Raw genomic sequence first — 19,783 nt, 5'->3', positions numbered from 1 at the left:
AATATGAAATACATGTTCTGGTTTTCCGCAGAAGTGACAGTTTTCTCTTCCCTCCTGTAGACTATTCCCCCCCGACCCCTCCGCAGAAGTCTGGTCTGCATCGCTACCAGTTCCTGGTATATGAGCAGCCCGCCAACCAACGACTGATCCTCACCAAGATGGAGACGTCATCCATGGGTAAGACCTCCACTCGTGCCTGCCTCGAAACACAGGCTCTGGTCTGTTCCAGTTATTAATAACTTTAACTACCCTCACTGTACCACAGCTGCTCACTCACTTACATTCACAACTTCTATACTCTAAACCTGTTACCTTTCAAACCATATGTAAACTATATATACCTCTACCAAAGTGAATATCTTTATATCACGAGCATACGGAACCCTAAAGCCTGTGCTCTGATGCTGCCTATTTGTCATTAAGTTTCTCTATTCCTACACTCCACATATGCTGTCTGCTGTGCAAAGGTAAAATAGCAGGCACGACAATAATTGCGAGCGCCTAATTAAAGCGTTTTGAGCCAGCTTCCGAAGACCATTTTCTCAAAGCACTTCAACGTAATAAGGAACATTGTAACGAGGTTAGCAAGACTGTTTTTGCGCCACATGTTCTGGCAGACTCTGGGCCAGGTGCTTGTGCATCCTGCACACACCTGCAGGAGCCTCTGACGTAGCGATGCTCTGGGTGCCACCTTCCTGTCCAAATGTCATCCATTTTGAATCGCCAAGAGAGACACAGTTATGAAATGAAACAGATTTATCGTCTAAATAGTTCCTGGGTTTTATCTATCTCAGCTTTATCACTCTTTAGAGTTTGGTGATTCTTCTACTGATGAGCGTCTTTCATGAAAGGCCCTTGAAAATTCTGTCAGGGAGTTGCTTTCTGTAAGTTTCTTTATTTATTTTTTCTTTCTTCTTCTTTCTTTTTTTTTTTACCCCAAAAACCTTCCGGAGTGAGTGATGGCACTCGGAGGCACCTCACAAGGGGCGTGTCGACTTGTCGGCTCCGCTTGCAGGCTTCGCTAGTGATTTGAGGAGAGATCAGGGTGTTTGAGACTTCAAGGAGCGAGGGTCTGAATGAGCAGGGCTGCCAGTCTCGGCTGTTTGAAGTTTTTGACAGCTTTGTCAGCAAACAATCCCACTACATTAGGCTTGATGATTGTTTGATGTTGAGATGCTAAGAGAGAGTGTCAAATGTGATGCACCCTTTGAGTGGTTTGTTTATCTAACTTGCCTTTCGGGTGATTGACTTGAAAATGTGTCTTTTTAATCAAGGTATTCACCTTGTCAAAAGCAGTTTAGGCAAAGAAAAACTGACGGTATGAATAATATACCAATATTTACAGTTTATTATTTATTATACGCCAGAGTTTAACTGCATTTCTAGGTTACACAGAAGCATAAACATGCTGATAAGTTCAAGTTCATAAACCGTCCTTGACATTAGCGCTAACATTTGATATATTTTCGATATTTTGCTGACGTTGCTGTCAGATTCCCCCTGCTTTCCGCTTGGAACCATGTTTGTTAGAGGTGCAGTTGGCCTTACAACACTCAGTGATCCAATTGAGCCCAGAGATGAGACTGAATCCACCCCTCATTAACTCTCCATCATACCTCCCTCTCAAACACTTCCTCTCTGTAACACTCTGCTCTCCCTCCAAAGGAAATGAAATTAAGATATCAAAGCTCCACTCCGATAATCAAATATGAGCGACTGTGCATGGCAAAACGCTGGATGGGATGGAGAAGAGCATGGCCGTGCGTGTCGCGTGAAAGCTGTTCTCACGATTCCTCGGTACCGGCGCTGTTCCTCGGTGTGTTGAACCTGATAGACACGAACGCGTCGGTGTGTTCTCGATAGCGCGTGCAATCAATGTATCAGCCAAGCTTTAGCACGGCCACAAACTGATATTCCTCCTAGACGAGTGGAGCAGGGGGATTCCCATATCTCCCCACCTCCCCCGATAAGTATGTTCACTGATTAGCGACTGTCCTCCCTCCATGTGGTATGACACAGAGAGCATTTCTCATAGCCTCTGACATTAATTGATGTGATTTGCGAAGGGAAGGCATTCAGCCGTGGGTGGGAAGAGACTCCTAATGATCATTTTCCACTTCCAGTGGCTCGATCCTTGACTCAATTTCACCTCGAATACGTCGTTGTTTTGTCTTTTTCATCTCGCGGGCCCCGTCCCCCTCGGCTAACGAGGTGGTGCGTGTGGCGCGAGGTGGAGCGGAGCGTTGGTGAGGCCCGCCGTGGGGGGATCTGCTGTGCCTCCTGTGTTTAGGTGATGAGATGTGGGTCAGCGGGCCGGATGGAGACAGCTGGTTGTTACACAAGTGGCGGAGGAAAGAGGGGGCGGGCCTTGCTTCTGGCACCGGGCACAGGGGCATGTTGGTGGGGAATGCCCTTCTCGGAATGTGCCCCAATGCCAGGGCTCCCACCGTCCGGGGTGAGGGCAGGCGTGGGCACACAGGCCCTGGTGACATTTTTCCGCCAGTTGGCAAACCCTCCACTTGGCACGCCGCTGTTCAATGCTCCAGTGCCAGTGTGTTGGCTTAGAGGTGTTGCCGTAACAATGAAGTAGGGAGGGGTGGACCTGTCTGTTTTAGCTGGCATGAACAGATGGTGAGAGGGGAAGTTTTTGCTTCCTCCTTTCACCCTCCAACCCAGATATTTCTCGAGGAGAACCGGGAAACGTTTGCGACAACACACACGTACCCACGTTAGGAGGTTGTCGTCCTGTTCTTCCTTGAATCGGACCGTCTTTCAGAGCGTCTTGCCGTGGGGTGTTACAGCGGTCAGTACTAGGGGGATTAGGGGGTCTCTGTTCTCCTCGGAGCCAGGCTATCTGCTGGGAGGTGAACGCTACTCACCCCGGCTCCCAGCGTCCATACTGCCAGCTCAGCACACTCCTCAGTAATTGAAGCCATTTGCAATGTTGCAGTGTTGTAATGGTCAGATCTGTGTCTCCCACTCACCCACAGCCCCTGCCATTAATCAGAGCTCTGGAGTCAGGAGGAGGTGCCAGGGCTGAAGCCCCACTAGGCCCCTGAGCTGGAGCCAGGAATCCCTACACAAACACAGTCTGCAAAGGCCCCCTTCGAGGAGGCCATGTGGCAACTGGCTAGTTCAACAGCAGGTGTCGTGTAGCTACTGTGTGTCGAGCCTATTGCGTTGTTTGGATCTCGTGGGTCACATGTCATTAGCTCAGACGCTAATCCGTTCTTCCTTCTGATGTAGAGGGCTTGCGTCTTGGATGTGGGGTCGAGGCTCTGCTCTGGGGAGTTAAACAGGGGCTTCCTCCTTGTGGCAGTGAAGTGCCGCCACCTCAACCGGCCACACCCCCTCCCTGCTCTTCATAAACGGGGGAGGGAGGGAGACAGTCCTATCAGCCCTTTCCACTGGCAGGCAGATTAGAGAGGTGGAAACACGTTGCTGGCCCGCAAATGAGCAGAAACAGACTGCGGACTATTTTAAGGTCATGTGTAAATATGGGCGTTTGCAGGATGGCGGCCCTGCCTGGGTGACAGCACCCGCTATTGTCATTTATAGGTGTTTTTGTGTGTCTGTGCCCGAACACGGCAGAACCAGAGTCTAGACCTGACCTCATGAGGCTTTCCAGGCCCTTCATGCTGACCTTTACTGTGACCTGTATAATCCTGAAATGTATTCCAAAAATCGGTGACACTCCTCTCATCATTAAACAGAACCATGTGTGATTTGGATTTTCAACCAAAATTGGATACAAACAATGTACAAATACAAAGTTCCTTCGTTCAAAAATCCAATCTAAATCCGCTCCAACTCCATCTGCCCTGAAGCTGGTTATCCTCCAGCCCCCAGTGCAGAGGGGGGCAGGTCACTGGGCTGATGGCCCCCGCTCAGGTGAGCCAAACTGGGGTTGGGATCTGCAGAGGCGTTGCATTATCTCCCCTGGGTCGCTCAGGGCTACGGGGGCCACTGGGGCCTGTGTGACTTCATAAGTGCAGGTCACTTAACTCTATTGCCCTCCCTCAATTACAGAAGGCCTGTCTGGGTGCCATTCTGATGCGCTGCGCGGGCCGGCACATACCCAAGCACCAATCGTCTCCGGGTTATTATTCAGCATCTCCGCCAGCTGAGCTCCGAACCTGCCGGGACCCCGACTTGACCCCGTGGTGGCTTCCACAGAGCGTAGCTTCCTCTCGCTACCGACCGAGGGAGGGAGGGAGGGGGAAACAGCAGAACAGCAGCTAGCAGAGAGGATAGGGTGTGACCGATGTCAGTACTTGCAGCCTCGGAGGCAGTTTATTAGCAATTTATCAGCCTGTTAGGTTGTTTTAAGACATGTACATCAGCGTAAAGTTTCTTGTAAATGTGTTTTGATTAATGGCGAGTCACTGTTACATGGATTCTCACATTTATCGGTATCTCGGAGGTGGGACACTTTGTTTGTGTGGTAATCTGTGTGTTAGGAACCAAAGACAAGACTTTGGTCACGGCCCAATAAGATGTACAGGTCTCCTTGGTTGTGATACTTGGTTGTTCCACACAGTAACATACGACATACAACCACAGATAGGTTAAGACCTGAGCCCAGTGAGGGGCCATGAGTGATGTGTCTATCAACACCCCCCATCATCGTGGAAAACAAACCTTCGCTCTGCAAATGTGGAACAGATTCAGTTCTTGGAGTCCCGAGCTATCTGATGTCAGCTGCTTATGCTGTTATTCTTCACAGGGAGATTCGGGCGCATGTGCGATTTGAGCTTCAGCTGAACACGGCTGCTGGACCTTTCCTTTTAAAGACAAGAAATACGTTGTGGTTATTCTCAAGCTTACAAATATGTGAGGTCACACACCCACGCGCACACACACACACACACACAGAGACACACAGACATATACACAAAGTGCCCGCTTCAGATACTGTGGTGAACTTGACTCATGTGGGGCTTTCCCCTAAACAACAACGCAAGGTTTGACATCTTAATATACCTCCTCAGTTGCAACGTCACTTTAGTGTATCAACACAGTTGTTGTGAAACAAACATACATGACAACAACGTTATAATTAGATCCATTAAATGCTCCCTGCCCACAGGGTTGCTGCATGAGCCCAAATCCTTTCCCCTTGACCATTATGTGTTGTTTACAGGGATAAGTTCACACAAGACAGTGAGTGAACAATGAAATGGTACCAATTATGTTGCCATGTTAAGAGCTGGTTCTACTGTCGTCTTGGTAGCGGGAGGTTGAGCTGGGAGGAACGGGAGGCTCGTCAAACCCATGAAGTGATATTGTCATACCAGCCGGACGGCCGTCTGGTGTTTGTTTAAAAGGGGAGGGAGGAAAAACAGTCCATGAGATTGAATCATATCTTCTTGCCAACGAGTCTTCGCGTTCCCACCTCCATCATTACAGAAACATGTTTTATTTTCAGCAGTGCTGTTCTCGGTGACTCACATCCCGGGGGCCACGTGCTCCTCTCCCGGTGCTCTGCCTCCCCGAAGCGCCGAGAGGAGCAGGGAGCCACAGTCCTCGTGCGTTCGCAAACGAGACGCTCGTCTCTCCTGCTCGGATGTCGCCGCGTCGAGTTGCCGCGCGTGACGCGTGCGTGACGTGTGCGTGCGCACGGTGAACTCTGTCGCTGCTCTTCACACCCTCAAAGTCAAAGTAGTTGGGGGGGGGGGGGGGAGGGGGGTTCTTCCGTGATTGAGAAAACATTCCTCCCGAGATCTTTCACTCACCGCGTGACGTTCAGTGACGACCAGGACCACAGGTGCCATGACTGTTTCTTGCTCTCTGTTGATGCAGGGAACTGGGATCCTCAGGACTTTGCCAGGAGGTTTCACCTGGGACAACCTGTGGCCGCCGTGCAGTTCCTCACCCAAAACCACAGAGACTAGGAGACGTCCAGGCTCAGCTGGGCAGGTGTGCTGCATCACCTGAGCAAGGCAGGCGTGGAGCCACACCAGGAGGTCTTAGGAGGAGTCTTCTAACATACTATACACACACCATACATCCACATATCTAATAGTGTAGTAATAATAAGAATGTATTCATTTCGCAGACGCTTGTATCCAGATTGATGCACAGGGGGGATTTGAACCTGGGAACACTTATATCTAGATGTTATCAGAAGAGGGAGTTGAAGAAGGGTTTCCCTCGCTTCCTATTGTTCTCTGCGTGCTTGTAGATGTACCGTAATGACAGGTTCTCCCAGTGTGTGTGGCACCATGAAGAGACGGTGATTGTGAGTGTTGATGTAGGTCTCCATATTGCCCCCATCAGGGGGGTTTACTTGACTTTCCAAACCCTTTTGGAAAGGAAGGGAAGTTGGTCTGATATCGTGGGTCTGTGAGTGGAAAGAGTTGCCTCTAAATCAGGGGAGGAAATACGTCAGGGCCGAATAAGGAAGTGGGAGGTGAAACTGAGACCACAACACAACCGGAAGCCACAGTGGAACTTGAACTAAAATACTTGTTGGCGCTACTGAGCCCAGCCGACAGTGACAGACCGTGACGGGGGATGGCGAGGGTCTTGTGGCTCGTGTTGTTTTTCGGTGACGTGTGTTTATCATTTTTCCACTGACCGCTCCTCTCCCTCTCTGAGCCAGTGCGGCTGTGTCAGAGAGATGAGAGAGATGTCTCCGTTTGGAGGACAAGGGTGTGTTTTCAGACGTCCCTAAACACCAACTTCAGAATGGTGAACCCGCGCTGAACTTTAGGCGGTTGCGTAAGGGCTCACCTGGCAGCTCTGTAGAGGATGGTACGGATAAACTTCTCAACCTTTTGACTGTGACGTCCACTTTTCAGACTTCCACAGTCCTTTGTAGAGGACAGGGTCAGAGTACCCCCCATAAGGAATATTGGTTTCTTACCAGTGCTTGCCCTATGGGAAGAGTTTGTATCAATACCCCAGATGTCTGAAAAAGGCTGGATTTACATGAAGGCCTTTGATGTTTTGATGATCAATGATTTGTTGGTGGTTTCATTGACCCTGCTTGGTGTCTCATCAGTGAACCAGGCAGTAGTAGGTAATGGAGGTTTTTGTTCCTTTGGTGGTTAAGCCAGCCTTGGTAAACCTCTATGTGGCCTCTTGATGAACTCTGGGAGATCATTGATCGATTGTCTTGCGTTCACTTTGTTTGTCTCCCAGAATCAAGTCGGAGCGCTGCATTTCACAAACGAGACAAACAAAACAGGGTAAAACGAACAAACAAACTAAGTATTCAACCCATACAAAGTCTTTGCATCGGTCAACGATGCGTCCATCGGTCTGCGTGTAAGATCTTAACCATGACAGTTCATACAGGGGGGGGACACAAAGCCATTGCATGACATCTATTTAACGTTTCTAACTCAGATCATTCAGATCTATTGGATGTTTTTTCACGAGATGTTAACTTTCTCTGTATATCAAATCTTCAACTCACCAAAACAGCTGGGGTTTGGTATTCAGCATTATTGTGTGCCAACAAATACGTTATTTGGATCTAATTATCAAGAGGGTTGAGATATTGTGATTAGGAACGGTGACAGATGTAGTTTAAAATGAGTGAATATGTGCAATATATTGCGTTTAAAATATCCCAGCTCTCACATCCCCTGATAATACGGGAAAAGCATTTAATAACGGCTTAATTTATTCAAACTAACATTAATTAAAAGGAATTTGTGTAATCAATTCAATTGCCTAACCGTACGTAGTGTTCTAATATGCATAATGACTTGAGTAAGTCTCAGTTTCTGTTTTCTGTCTTTCAGCAAACTCGGATTTTAGCCTCGTTAAATCATTTCATTACTGAGGAGTGGGATGCGGTGGATTGAGTGTGACATTCTTAGTGCATGCCAGTATTAGGTGCTCTCTTCCCAACTACTAAGTCCTCTGATATGATCCATTTTGGATGAACAGTTGCAGACTAATGTCTTATTTGGCAGTGGTTATACCTTGTACAGTGCTTATACATTGTCATTAATTGTAAAATGATTTATATTTGCACTCAACTCTCGGGGAACAGTGTTTTGTCTTTCAAATCTGTGCTATTTTCCCTATGATTTTTATGTGGACCCATAATTTTTTTTAATCTTGCATGTATGTGTGCAGGTATATTTGTTTCTACAATACATTATCTGTCATGCCAAACATACATTTAAATGTAGTCATTTTAGCAGACGCTCTTATCCAGAGCGACTTACAGTAAGTACAGGGACATTCCCCCGAGGCAAGTAGGGTGAAATGCCTTGCCCAAGGACACAACGTCATTTTGCGAGGCCAGGAATCGAACCAGCAACCTTCTGATTACTAGCCCGATTCCCTAACCGCTCAGCCACCTGACTCCTCATAACACATAACATAACATAACACAAACGTCATCAGAAACACTCTTACAGAAGGGTAAGATATACAGGCCAGTCTTTCATAACTGTTGTTCCATGAGGATCTGTTGATTATATTTCTCCACACATTGCGATGCACTAACAAAGAGGAACAGACATTTGAATGGACCCTCACAAAGCTGGAAAAGCACAACTAATTTGATTATATAGCCATAGTGTCTTTATATTTTCCGCAGTATTCAAATGAGACAGATACCCATCTAGGACAAACATGTGCTTCTATGGAATCCCCATATGCAAAGTAGCGCCATAGTTCTGGCCAGCGTGGGCCTCCAATTGGACGCCTCCTCCTCTGTGACCACTCATGTTGCTGACAGTCGAGGAAATACAAAAGGTATTCTGTTCCAGCTGACTGAGTTTCCATCCTCCACCCCATACAAAGGCTTCCCTGGAGGAAAGTCACGATAGTGGCAGTGTCCTCGCAGTGTTTCGGGTAAAAGGGAATTCCCTGGCAGGTTCACCTCCATACCTGTGTCAGTGAAGCGGAACGGAGGTGAGCTTCACTGGGCTCTCCCACTTGTCCTATCAGGCAGGAATCTAGCTGACTGATTACACGTGTGTGACATTCATCCACGGACACATTCATCCTGGCACTTTCATCGAAAGTAGTCACAAAACGAACACCGTCGCTGACCTGATTGTATTTACAGTGTTGGGTGGAGGTTCCGCCGAACTCCACAGATGACAGCTGGCTTGCCCTCGTCACCCAGCGGGATCACCTACACACCGCGGAGAGGAGACACAGGGTTCCCTGACTGATAGAAAGCGCCCCGAACATCAAGCGTGATTCAGACTCTCCCACACACTCTATTTTCAGTGTCATTTCATTGAGGTAATATGCTATATAAATTGTGTTATTACCCCAGATATTTCATTCATAATATTCAGAGTTAATGGTGCTATAAATAAATACCACTTTCAGATTATTACTCTGGAGTTCTGTAGTGTTCCTAAAGTCGGTTAGGAAGTCTTTTCAGTCGTAATAATGACTTCAAGGGCTCAATTTAAGTATGAATCAAAACCAAAAGACATTCACAAGGGCATGTGTTCATGTCTTAGGTAAGGTAGCATTTGTAGGCATGTGACTGGTTGGCTACACTTCACCTGTTGGATCTCCTCCATTGGACTCCAGCAAGTCACAGCAACGGTAGGACCAAAAGAAGAATGTTCAACTTTTGATGCATAAACTTGTAAAGCTGTCCTATGGTACACCAGCTAGCCAGTGCATGTCTACAGGCTACAGTGTGTGCTTCTAAGCTACCCTTAAGCACATAAGCTTTTCTCACCTTTGTATCACTCCTCAAATGTGATATGATACCACTTTTAAATTAGGTAACAGTTACTACATTAGTGACAGGTCCCATGACGTTTCGTCTTTGCGGTTCCTTTAATGGCTGCGGGTTCCGATCACTTTTCCACTTACCAGTTTGCTTAACCGGAACTTTGCAAACCAAATACAGAGCACGAGGGGCGGTGCCGGATCAATGCCTTATTTGGAGCTTCCACTACTGCGGCTGCTTGTCGCCCTGCAAGCCAAGCCTCTGGGTTTACTGAGCGCTTGCAATATTTCAAGCGATTAACTCTGACAATTACTGTCTTTATAAGCTTATTCAATGGCTCTTGCCTGAGTTGAAAAGTAAGAGGTAGAGGGCCTACGGTTTTACGATAAGACTGCCTACTTCTATGTCACACCAATGTAAGCCACAACCTAACCAAGGTCACAAAATTAATATATGTGACGAATAACCAACGTGGTCAGGGATATTAACCAACACTCAACTGTTAACATTGTCGGGCAAAACCATTTGTGAAAATAAACAAATTGTGGTCTTTGTATAGGCACATTGAGCATATTTAATCTGAGAGCATTCTTGAGTCTATACAATTCTGTAGTAGGTTTAATTACAGAGTTTTTAGTTAGTTAGTTTTTAGTTTGTAAATTTACGCACACAATGGACTTGGTATGTGCGCCCGTAAACGGACGCTTGCTCCGGATAGAGTACTCATGTTTCCACTACTGTCAATGAAGACTTGTCATGGTGTGGAGGTTATAATGCTCTAAATTCAAAGAATTATTACGCACATCTTCCACAGTCACTAACCCAAGATAAGAAGTTGAAACAATTAAAATAAAAGTTTTCGTGTCGACGGCATTACAATGATCTGTAAGAAGGCACATACAATCTTTCTTCTTTAATTGATTCAGCCAGCTTACGACACCGGTACAATATAGTATACAGCTCCTTTCGCCCTATAGCAGGCTTCGTTCGATTGCATCGGTCGCTACAGCCTCTAATGTTCCACTATGAAGTTCCATTGCTGACGTGTTGTGGACGGTCTGGCTTTGTGTATCCATAAATGGTCATCTACGTCACATCAATGTTCCATCCCCCTATTTAATACCAGAAAGCGCTTGGAGTTCCCTATCCGAGCAATACAGCGAGAAGCGCTACTCTTGTGCAACCAACACCATCGTTCCATTGATTCACAGACTTCAAATTCCCCACAAGCAAACAACAGTTATCACTGTGATTAGATTTATAACAAAGCCTGTGATCACAGGCTTGTCTCAACGGAGAGATACCAGCGCTCTCTCTGACTGGAACTTGGATACAACATCATAGGATATTTTTCTCCGCTAACCTTAGATCGTCGTGCCGTGTTTTCAGTTTGAGAGTACTGGCGTATCTATTTGGATACGTGCACGTTGCCATTTATGTCAGACTGAGTAACTGCTATGACAGGGAAACTAGCGGACAAGCTCCCTCTTACCATGAGCAGTTTAATAAACACGATTCCTGACAGTCTGTACTCTGAAGAGGACATTCCGACGTCTATGAACATTTTCACCAATACGGATTCTATTAATCATTACTCACAAATGAATACAGGTAAGAACACACTACTTTTTATGTGTTGTGCTGTATGTTGTGCTGACATACTCCCATCTATGCTCAGTTAAAACTGAGCGCGTCTCAGTTGGAAAACGCGCAGGCAAGGCAACAGTTGTCAGGCTTGGAGAGCGCGTCGCGTCGCTTCACGGGCACCTGTTTGCACTGTATATGCTGTGGCACACAAAAGAGCCATAGACTGTAAATAGCCCATAGGCCGACTGTTTGGAGAAAAACAGCATTATCGAAAGCATATCGATTAGTTGTCAATGGACTATACCGAGTGTTTCTCCACAAAGCCAATGCCCCGTTTTTATGTCTGTCCTAGCTGAGCAAATGTGTCAAGATAAGATATGCGTTCAGTTAGATACAACTTCATAAACCGCTGTAAAAGCCTTACTTAAATGGTTGTGCAGTAGTCATAATTAAGTCAAGTTAATAAAGTCGGGTTAAAATATTGCTAGGCAAGCCTAGTTAAAGGAGACGGTTGCCATTAAACCCTCCAAATAATCTGTTCATAATGATGTAGACAATATGATAATCAGCGATCATTCAGAAAAATGTCCCAAGTGTATGTCATAGACTACTGTTAATCTATAAAATCAGATTTTTTACGCTTGGTTTGTTGAAAACTAAACTGAAAGAATCACTGCGTCAATATCTTCTTCATTAAGATACACGAACCGTCTTTACCGTGACCAAATGGGTTTTAATAACTCATTGAAAAGATCTGACATTTTTTTGTATTTAATGATAGTTCAAAGATTGTCTTTTGGGATGAGGGGATGATAGAGGGTTTGCCAGACCGCTCTCCTATAGTGGGCGTTCGGCGGCGTTCGGCGGTGCATTTCAAACTTCGGAGTCTTGCTTGGCTCTCACCACGCGTATCCAGTAGGCTATAGGCTGTGCAATTTGCTGGACTAGTCAGGCCGCCTGCAACAGTCCTGATAACAACATATTTTATTTATTTCGAAGCTTTATCCTGTTTAGTTGATCGTGCAACAATTTACAGAACAGGATTAATGCAAAGCTTTTTATATAAAACTATCCATTGAACATTTTGCTTTGATGGCATACGTTTACGCTTCTATGTAAACTGGGTCCTTGAACTTGACACTTGACAATACTTAGGCCAAATTGCCAAGGCCATGGTGGGCGTATAAATCTTAAATGTATAGGCCGAATGCAGAAGACCTGTCACACAAGGCCCCATTCAATCCATGACCACATCGAACTAATCACCTGTTGGATCTATTAGTAAGTAAATAAAATGTTCACTCAGTTATATTTTAATAGTATTTAAAGAATGAACAAACAATTGGATTGATGAAACGTTTAAAAAAAAAACATTCTAATTAATATCAAAATAGCTGATGACATACCTATTAGGCTGCTGGAAGAAAATGATGTCTTGACTATTCTTATTTCACAAATTAAATTATTCTCCCAACACATCTAATACTGAACAATTTAATACGAAAAAGTGTAATCAGAGATGTAAAAATGTGTTGGCTGCGATCAATAGGTTACCTTTAACGAATTCGAAATATGCCCTCCGTAAATGTACATGCCTATATGTAAATTTCTCCTCCGTTAGTTATTCAAAAATGTTAGAAAAACATGGTTTAACTCCAGCATCAATATACCTGTATACTTAATTATAATCTCTTCCTCCACGGTTCAACGCTGTTTGACGATGCGTTAACATGACCTGTGGTCACCTTCCACCGTTCACAGAGGCAGTTTGCTATAAGAATAGAAAATCTTATATTTAAGAATTTGATAAAAATATATGAAACACCAAAACAAAAGCAAATATCTTATATCATGCAATTTTTCCAGTTGAACCTATTGACTGCAAAGTCTGCTCAGATACTTTTTCAAATGTATCCAGTGACACTTGGATTTATCACAATTGATAACTATTAGTCTGGAATTACCTGCATCCCATGTTAAATGTGTGCTACATTATAAGTAGTTGTGATAACAAATCTCACTGACAAAACAGATACAAATAGATAAAGCTTGAGCCCCCATCTTACATTTGAGTACACTAAGGCAGTCCTATTCTGAAGTAACACCTCAATCCTTATGGACGTGTTACTGCAAAAACATAATCCGCATTTTAAATATCAGCTTTAAGTATTCCAATGTTCTTTTCTCCATGTCCGCAACAGTTAAAACATATGCAAAAAAAGCCAAGGCTTGGTGTGTACCTCATGTTTTAAATAGTTGTGCACAATATATGTAATTTTGGTTTTGTTTGTATCATCCTAAGTTGCCCTCAGCCAAATTCTGGTAAACAGACAGTGATTATTGTCAGTGAATACATAAGCAGTCCTGTGTATAATTTCTTGCTGTACGAAAGATCGTCCGTTTTATCTCTGTTGATGAATGTTTTCTGTTCAAATCAGATACACGGATCTGAGTGAAAGGTATGCCCTCCATTTTAGGATACTGTAAGATATGAAAAACACAAATAAAGGAGAGAGAAAGGTAAAAAGATCATAAATAGCCCATAGTGTTTCCACCCGTGCAATATTGACCATTCTGTTTGACAGGAGAAGTCTTAGGATTGAGCTCATTTTGTTTGTGGACTGATTTGTATATTTTCTTTTTTGAACGCTTCTTAGAATGTGTCTTTAAGCGAGTCAGCAGTGGCGTGTGGCTCCCTCAGATCTTGCCATTCAGTGTGGCTCTTCTCCTGTGAGACACTGGATCAAAGGGGGTGTTTAGGTCTTGATTTATGAGAGCTTGTGGGATCTGAGAGAGAGAGAGAGAGAGAGGGAGAGAGAGAGAGAGAGAGAGAGAGAGAGAGAGAGAGAGAACACTCTCAGAGGCACTAGTCAGTCGACAAACTCACAGGTCTGACAGCCCTCACAAATTCTTCATGCACTGAATTGGACTACTTTTATTTTCTGATCACTTGTTGACAGACTCTTTTCAGATATACACAGGAAATCTTCATTTTCGAAGCACAGAGGACTGTCATTTTTATCAAGCATGTTCATTTCTAATTGTTTGTATAAGTAGCTTCAAGACCTCTCGACCTTTCTCGACAGGTTTTACTCTTTTAAATCATATTCGTTTTGTAAAAGTTAAATTTTACAATCAAGTTCTGTTTTCTTGTTGTATTTTATGTTCATGTTTGGACTCTTGATTGACTGTCTGCTTGTTCCCTGTCCTTCAGATAACATCATGGACTTGGGTATGGGAAGTGAAAAGGGCACAGCAGAGATCCAGTATGGTTCCAGTTTCCAGTCCAACCGCGGCGGACAGACGGTGACCTATCTAGGGAAGTTTGCGTTTGACACGCCTCCGTCTGGTGGAATCGGAGGCTCGGGCTGGTGCTCGGACAACAACATCATCAGCTTAGTGAGCGCGGGGATCCTGGGTGTTTCCCCCTCACCCGGCACCATCACCACCCAGACCTCGTCCTCTGGAGCCAGCATGGGCGGCCAGTCGTCAGACATGGAGCAGGTGTACGGCCCACCTCTGCCCGCCTATTCCACCTGCGGCGATCTTTACCAAGACCAGGTGTCCTTCCACCACAGTCCAGCCACCAGCACCACACTCCCCTACCCTGCCAATGACTACCACTCCTCTTCCAAGCCCCCCATGGATGGCAGTCTGTTCTCCATGATTCCTGACTACAACCTCTTCCACCATCAGGGGGAGGTTGGGGTGATGGAGCACAAGCCTTTCCAGTCCATGGACCCTATCCGAGTCAACCCCCCTCCCATCACCCCTCTGGAGACCATTCGAGCCTTCAAAGACAAGCAGCAGATCCACCCAGGGTTCATAGGAGGTCAGCAGCATACTCCTCAGCATCACCCTCCACCTCAGACTCTGACCCTTAAGCCTATCCGGCCGCGGAAGTACCCCAACCGCCCCAGTAAAACCCCGGTGCACGAACGGCCGCACGCCTGCCCGGCCGAGAACTGTGACAGACGGTTTTCCCGTTCGGACGAACTCACGCGTCACCTGCGCATCCACACCGGGCACAAACCCTTCCAGTGTCGGATATGCATGCGCTCCTTCAGCCGGAGTGACCACCTCACCACCCACATCCGCACGCACACGGGCGAGAAGCCCTTCTCCTGTGAGTTCTGTGGACGCAAGTTTGCGAGGAGCGACGAGCGAAAGAGACACGCCAAGGTTCACCTCAAACAGAAGGACAAGAAGCCCACTGACAAGGGCAGTGGGGCGGCGGGCAGCCACACCTCTCCTCCTAACTCCTGTGGCAGTGCGGCGGCCGCCAGCGGCAATATCATGACCGTCACTACCTGTGCGTAGAATGGACTCTCACCAGACTCCAGAAGAAAGAGACTGAGGAGGAAAGGGATCTCATCCAATGGGACGAATAGGTGACTCAGACTATCTCTCTCTCTCATATTCCTCCTTTTTTCATTTTTAATTTACAGGTAATGTTTCATCCCTCTATTTTGAGATAACCTTTGTTTTAAAAGAAGAGAGAGAAAGGATATATTTTTTCTTCTCTCTCTCTCTCTCTCTCTCTCTCTCTCTCTCTCTCATATTTCATATTCAAGCGACAGTTGTGGTTCTGTCTCAATGGAACTAGCAAGCAGAGAGCATCAGGGCACATTTGGTCCAAGAGGACATGGCATGTCTGAGTGTCTGAAGTTGTGTCCTGTTGTATGTTTTAGGTGAAATTCACTAAGAATCCCAGACAGGTAAAGATACCATAATTTATCTAATTGGGTTTCAAGTAGACTGAATACAATGGGGCTTAACAGAGTTTGATATATATCTAGGATGTATGCATTGATTTCATTGCGTTGTTTTAAAGTGCAATCAATTGTATTTGTGTACTGTTAATGATACCTTTTGAGCTGCACTTGCAAATGCCTGTCTTTTTGTTGAAAAGTATTTTTTCTATTTTATTGTTATTGTTTTCCACAAAAGAATGTGCCAAATGTGTTGTGATAATACTACAGACATTGTTCTCTTCATTGTGCCTGGGATTAACCAAACATAGGAAAGACTTTAAATAAGTTTCAGGCATCGATAGACTGGGAGGCTTAAACATTCACGTGATTTCCTACTATGCTTTTGCAATTGTGAGCTTCTATTTAAAAGAACTACATTAAGTGGGTCAAAGGTCTATTTGCAAATGGACACATTACAAACCCAATCCTGGCACCTTACCCATACATGTATAAGCTTCAGGCATTAGTGTTGAGATCACAGGGTCTTTGCCACAGACTGTACCCCCGTTGTCTCTGTACATCTGACCATGTAGCTCATGAATCATACCTGGCTGGAATGTTTGGACTGCAGGTTAAATGATGGGAGATAATTACAACATTACATTTTGAAAGTAATAACTTGGTCTGGAAAACGTTTTTATTTTAATTTGTTATTATTGCATACCCTTATACATGCCATTGTCAGTTTTTTGTATTTTTCTACCTTTCCAAAATTCTTTGTAGTTATGTATGCAGATGCAGGAAGCTGTGTGGACAAACAATATGACAATTAAAGTGAGGGCCAAAACAATTGAAACATAAAAAATGTGCCTCTGTGCTACAATGAACTATCAGTGCTTGGCTAGGACCAGCCAGATGTTAGTTTTTAGACTCATTACGGTAAAATGCAAATGTTTAACATATTATTGTTACAGTCAGCAGTGAGCGGCATCTGTACCTAAAATATATAGTCATGTTTACATCTTTTACTATACTGAGATATTCTCAATTGAGAACTAAGGGAATTATTATTTTTGTACAGTAGTATATTGTATACAGGTAGCTATGACTTACACTTTTTTACTCTGAATGTCAATGGCACCATACTCAGTATTAATTTGTGCATGTGTGTGTACACAGTATGTAAATACAAATGTATACATACACTAAATTTCAATCGACTGAATGCTTGTGCGAAAAGTTTCTTCGTACTTTTTGTGACGTAGGCCTGGTTATGAGGCAGAATATTAGGAGATCATAATTCATAGCCAAAGTCGATAGAACACTAAGACTGTGCCAAATATGTTTTTTCTTCAATTAAACCATAACTTATTTAAATTGTCAGTGGTAAGAGTAAAAAAACATATATTTGGGGTTTAAACAAAATTGGGTGCATCTTCACAGATACTAAAGTTAAATGAACACACAAACCTTTCTCTGACTGTAAAGCCATCACAAGTTTATAAAATCGTCATTTATTCGGGAAGAAATCCAGAACTAAATGTTCCATGAGTATAGAAAATATGGCACTTATTTGGCAATTAATTAAAATAGTCCAAAAATAAGCCTTGGTCGTGCAAAAATATATGTTAAATATTATTTATGGCACATCTTTCAAAACACTGTAGGGTAACTGTGAATGTATTCTAAGTCCAGGTGTTTCCAAAACATGTTCTAGCCTATTATTAATAAATGATTATGAATGGCAGTCCATTCAAGGGATGGGAATCAAAAACCTTATCCATTTATACACTCATATGTAGTCCCTTTTGTTCTCAGTGCTCTGGTCAGCTGTAGTCGGGAAATGTCTGTAGAATGTGTCCTGAAGAGTAGGTATTTTCCTCATCTTGTTAAAGGCTTCCATCCCCCATCAAGCTCTATGCATTGTTGTGCACAGATCAATGTGGCTTCTGTGTGATGGTACTGACTATGTCACTTACCACAGGATTGATATTGGAGAAAATCGTTCACGTTGTGTTTCTAACAGAAAGCATTACCTTGAGGATGAACTGCAAACCCAGACAAAAAGTATTTGTTAGAGGACTCTCCCTCAGAGAAACAGTGCTTCCACATTTGTTTTGTCTTGTGCAAACCAGCTTTCTGGAAAGTGTCCACTTTTTGCCCCAATTAATTTGGTCTGAGATTTTTTTCCACTTCAGCATGGTCAGATGAGCAGGTTGCGGTCTGGCGCAGTTCAAGCATACAGTATCAATTTTATGTTTACAAATTTATTTTGGAATTTGAAGCACATGAAGCCACTAAAACTACAGTGGTGGTAAATAAAATGTACATTCAGCAGCTAGCTGACACAAGGTCATTGCTCTATGTGATCCATGCAGCTGTAACAAAGATTTCAAGAAAACAATTTTTTTGTTGTTGCAGAAAACCTTACATCTAATTAGGAAGGTGTATGTTGAAGACGAGAAAATGACAAACACCCATCTGTCATTGAAAGCAGGGTTATAATAACAGCAATGCAATCTCAATCACCATCTGACACATCCTTGACCTGCTTTTCCCCAGATTGAGTCTGTCAGAAGTCATGATCTCCATATGAGCCAGTTTATTCTGTTTATTTGGACATTCTAATGATTGTGGGATTTTTTTTCTTCAGTTTCTCCTGTGTAACTGAGGAGAATTAGAGAGCTTGCCTCACACCTTTGTCTTATGCTGTCAGTTCTCTGCTCCATTCTGGATGCGAGCCAACCTTAGCAGTCATTTCTGTGCCAAATTAGGTTGCAAGGCCGGGTGATTAGGAACAATATAGGATGAGAGCTTCACTGAAGAAACAAAAAACGTAAATGTGACCTCAGTCAGTTTACAGCTCAAGGCAGGCCTTTCGCTAATGTCTGTGTTTACTCGTTTAATTTACTCCCAGCAAAGCCGTCTTTGTTTGAGGTCATTTCCAATGGCAAGTAAATACATTAAATAATCTTTGTGGCTAGAGTGCTCAATACTGTAAAAAGTGTAGACTGTGACAGGCTTATCTTGGGTACTAAAAGGTGCTGCAGCTGTTATGAGAAGCTGGTATCAGAAATTATCAACATGGCGAATAGGCTACAAAATACATAATTTGTTCTGTTCACTGTTATCTCTTGTATTTCCTTTTCATTATAACCTCATGACTGCATGTGCACGGAATGTGTTGCAAACATTTTTATCCACTATAAGATTCTAAAGGTGGAGCTCAATAATTTTGTAATGCATGGAAATAATTATAACAATGGGAACATTAAACATGAATAATATCAATGGGACAAACTGTTGAACAACAATTACGGACAAACAATTCGACAAAATCAATGGGATTAGATAACTGTTTTGTTTTGACTTAAAAAAACAAGAGGTCTTGTTGAAAATGTTGTGGATGTTTTTACTTGTTTCAATTACCTTATAATAAGGTCCTTATATGAATTCTGAATATTGTAATGAACTGTATTATTACTATCCTCTGTGATGAGGAGATGTGCTCCTCGTTGTTTAATTGGCACTTCGGTTTATTGTGATGCAATTGTTTTGTCCTTTCTATGTAAAGTACTTGAATAAAGAAAATAAAACAGAATGGCTGTATTCAGAGTATTTATTATGAATTACAAAGATCGTTTTTATATTGACAAGAATTACACATAACGCTGAGAATCAACCCACATCAAGGTGAATGTACAAAATAACTCAAAATAAACTAAGAATAATTATTGAGGTTTAAGTAGGCCTATGAGGTCATGAATGTCTCCCTCAATATCCAGACTAGTTTCAGAATATAACATGTTTTTTGGAACTAATATGTATCAGAATT

At 43.7% G+C, this 19,783-nt stretch overlaps 2 protein-coding genes across 3 annotated transcripts in view; both read left to right on the top strand.

The window, feature by feature from the left end:
* The window catches only part of LOC134012115 (phosphatidylethanolamine-binding protein 4), a 43,324-nt gene extending 34,046 nt beyond the window's left edge, over nt 1-9,278 (top strand). Inside the window, exons 6-8 of the mRNA XM_062451774.1 lie at nt 61-177; nt 5,803-5,919; nt 9,038-9,278. Coding sequence (XP_062307758.1) covers nt 61-177; nt 5,803-5,894 — 209 coding nt within the window. The 3' untranslated portion in view covers nt 5,895-5,919; nt 9,038-9,278. The remainder of the gene's footprint in view (nt 1-60; nt 178-5,802; nt 5,920-9,037) is intronic.
* A 1,548-nt stretch (nt 9,279-10,826) lies between these two features.
* Nucleotides 10,827-19,549, top strand: egr3 (early growth response 3). Of its 2 annotated transcripts, none has more exons than XM_062451568.1 (2): nt 10,827-11,278; nt 14,469-19,549. In XM_062451568.1, the coding sequence occupies exons 1-2, from the start codon at nt 11,125-11,127 to the stop codon at nt 15,572-15,574; spliced, it is 1,260 nt and encodes a 419-aa protein (XP_062307552.1). In that variant the 5' UTR covers nt 10,827-11,124; the 3' UTR covers nt 15,575-19,549. The 2 variants fall into 2 exon arrangements, with proteins under 2 accessions (XP_062307552.1, XP_062307554.1); XM_062451570.1 differs by lacking the exon at nt 10,827-11,278 and adding an exon at nt 14,064-14,340.
* Nucleotides 19,550-19,783: the final 234 nt, after the last annotated feature.

This window comes from Osmerus eperlanus, chromosome 25, assembly GCF_963692335.1.
Source record: "Osmerus eperlanus chromosome 25, fOsmEpe2.1, whole genome shotgun sequence".
NCBI lineage: Eukaryota > Metazoa > Chordata > Actinopteri > Osmeriformes > Osmeridae > Osmerus > Osmerus eperlanus.
The sequence above is the reverse complement of the archived record's forward strand: the minus strand, read 5'-3'. Positions and strand labels throughout refer to the sequence as shown.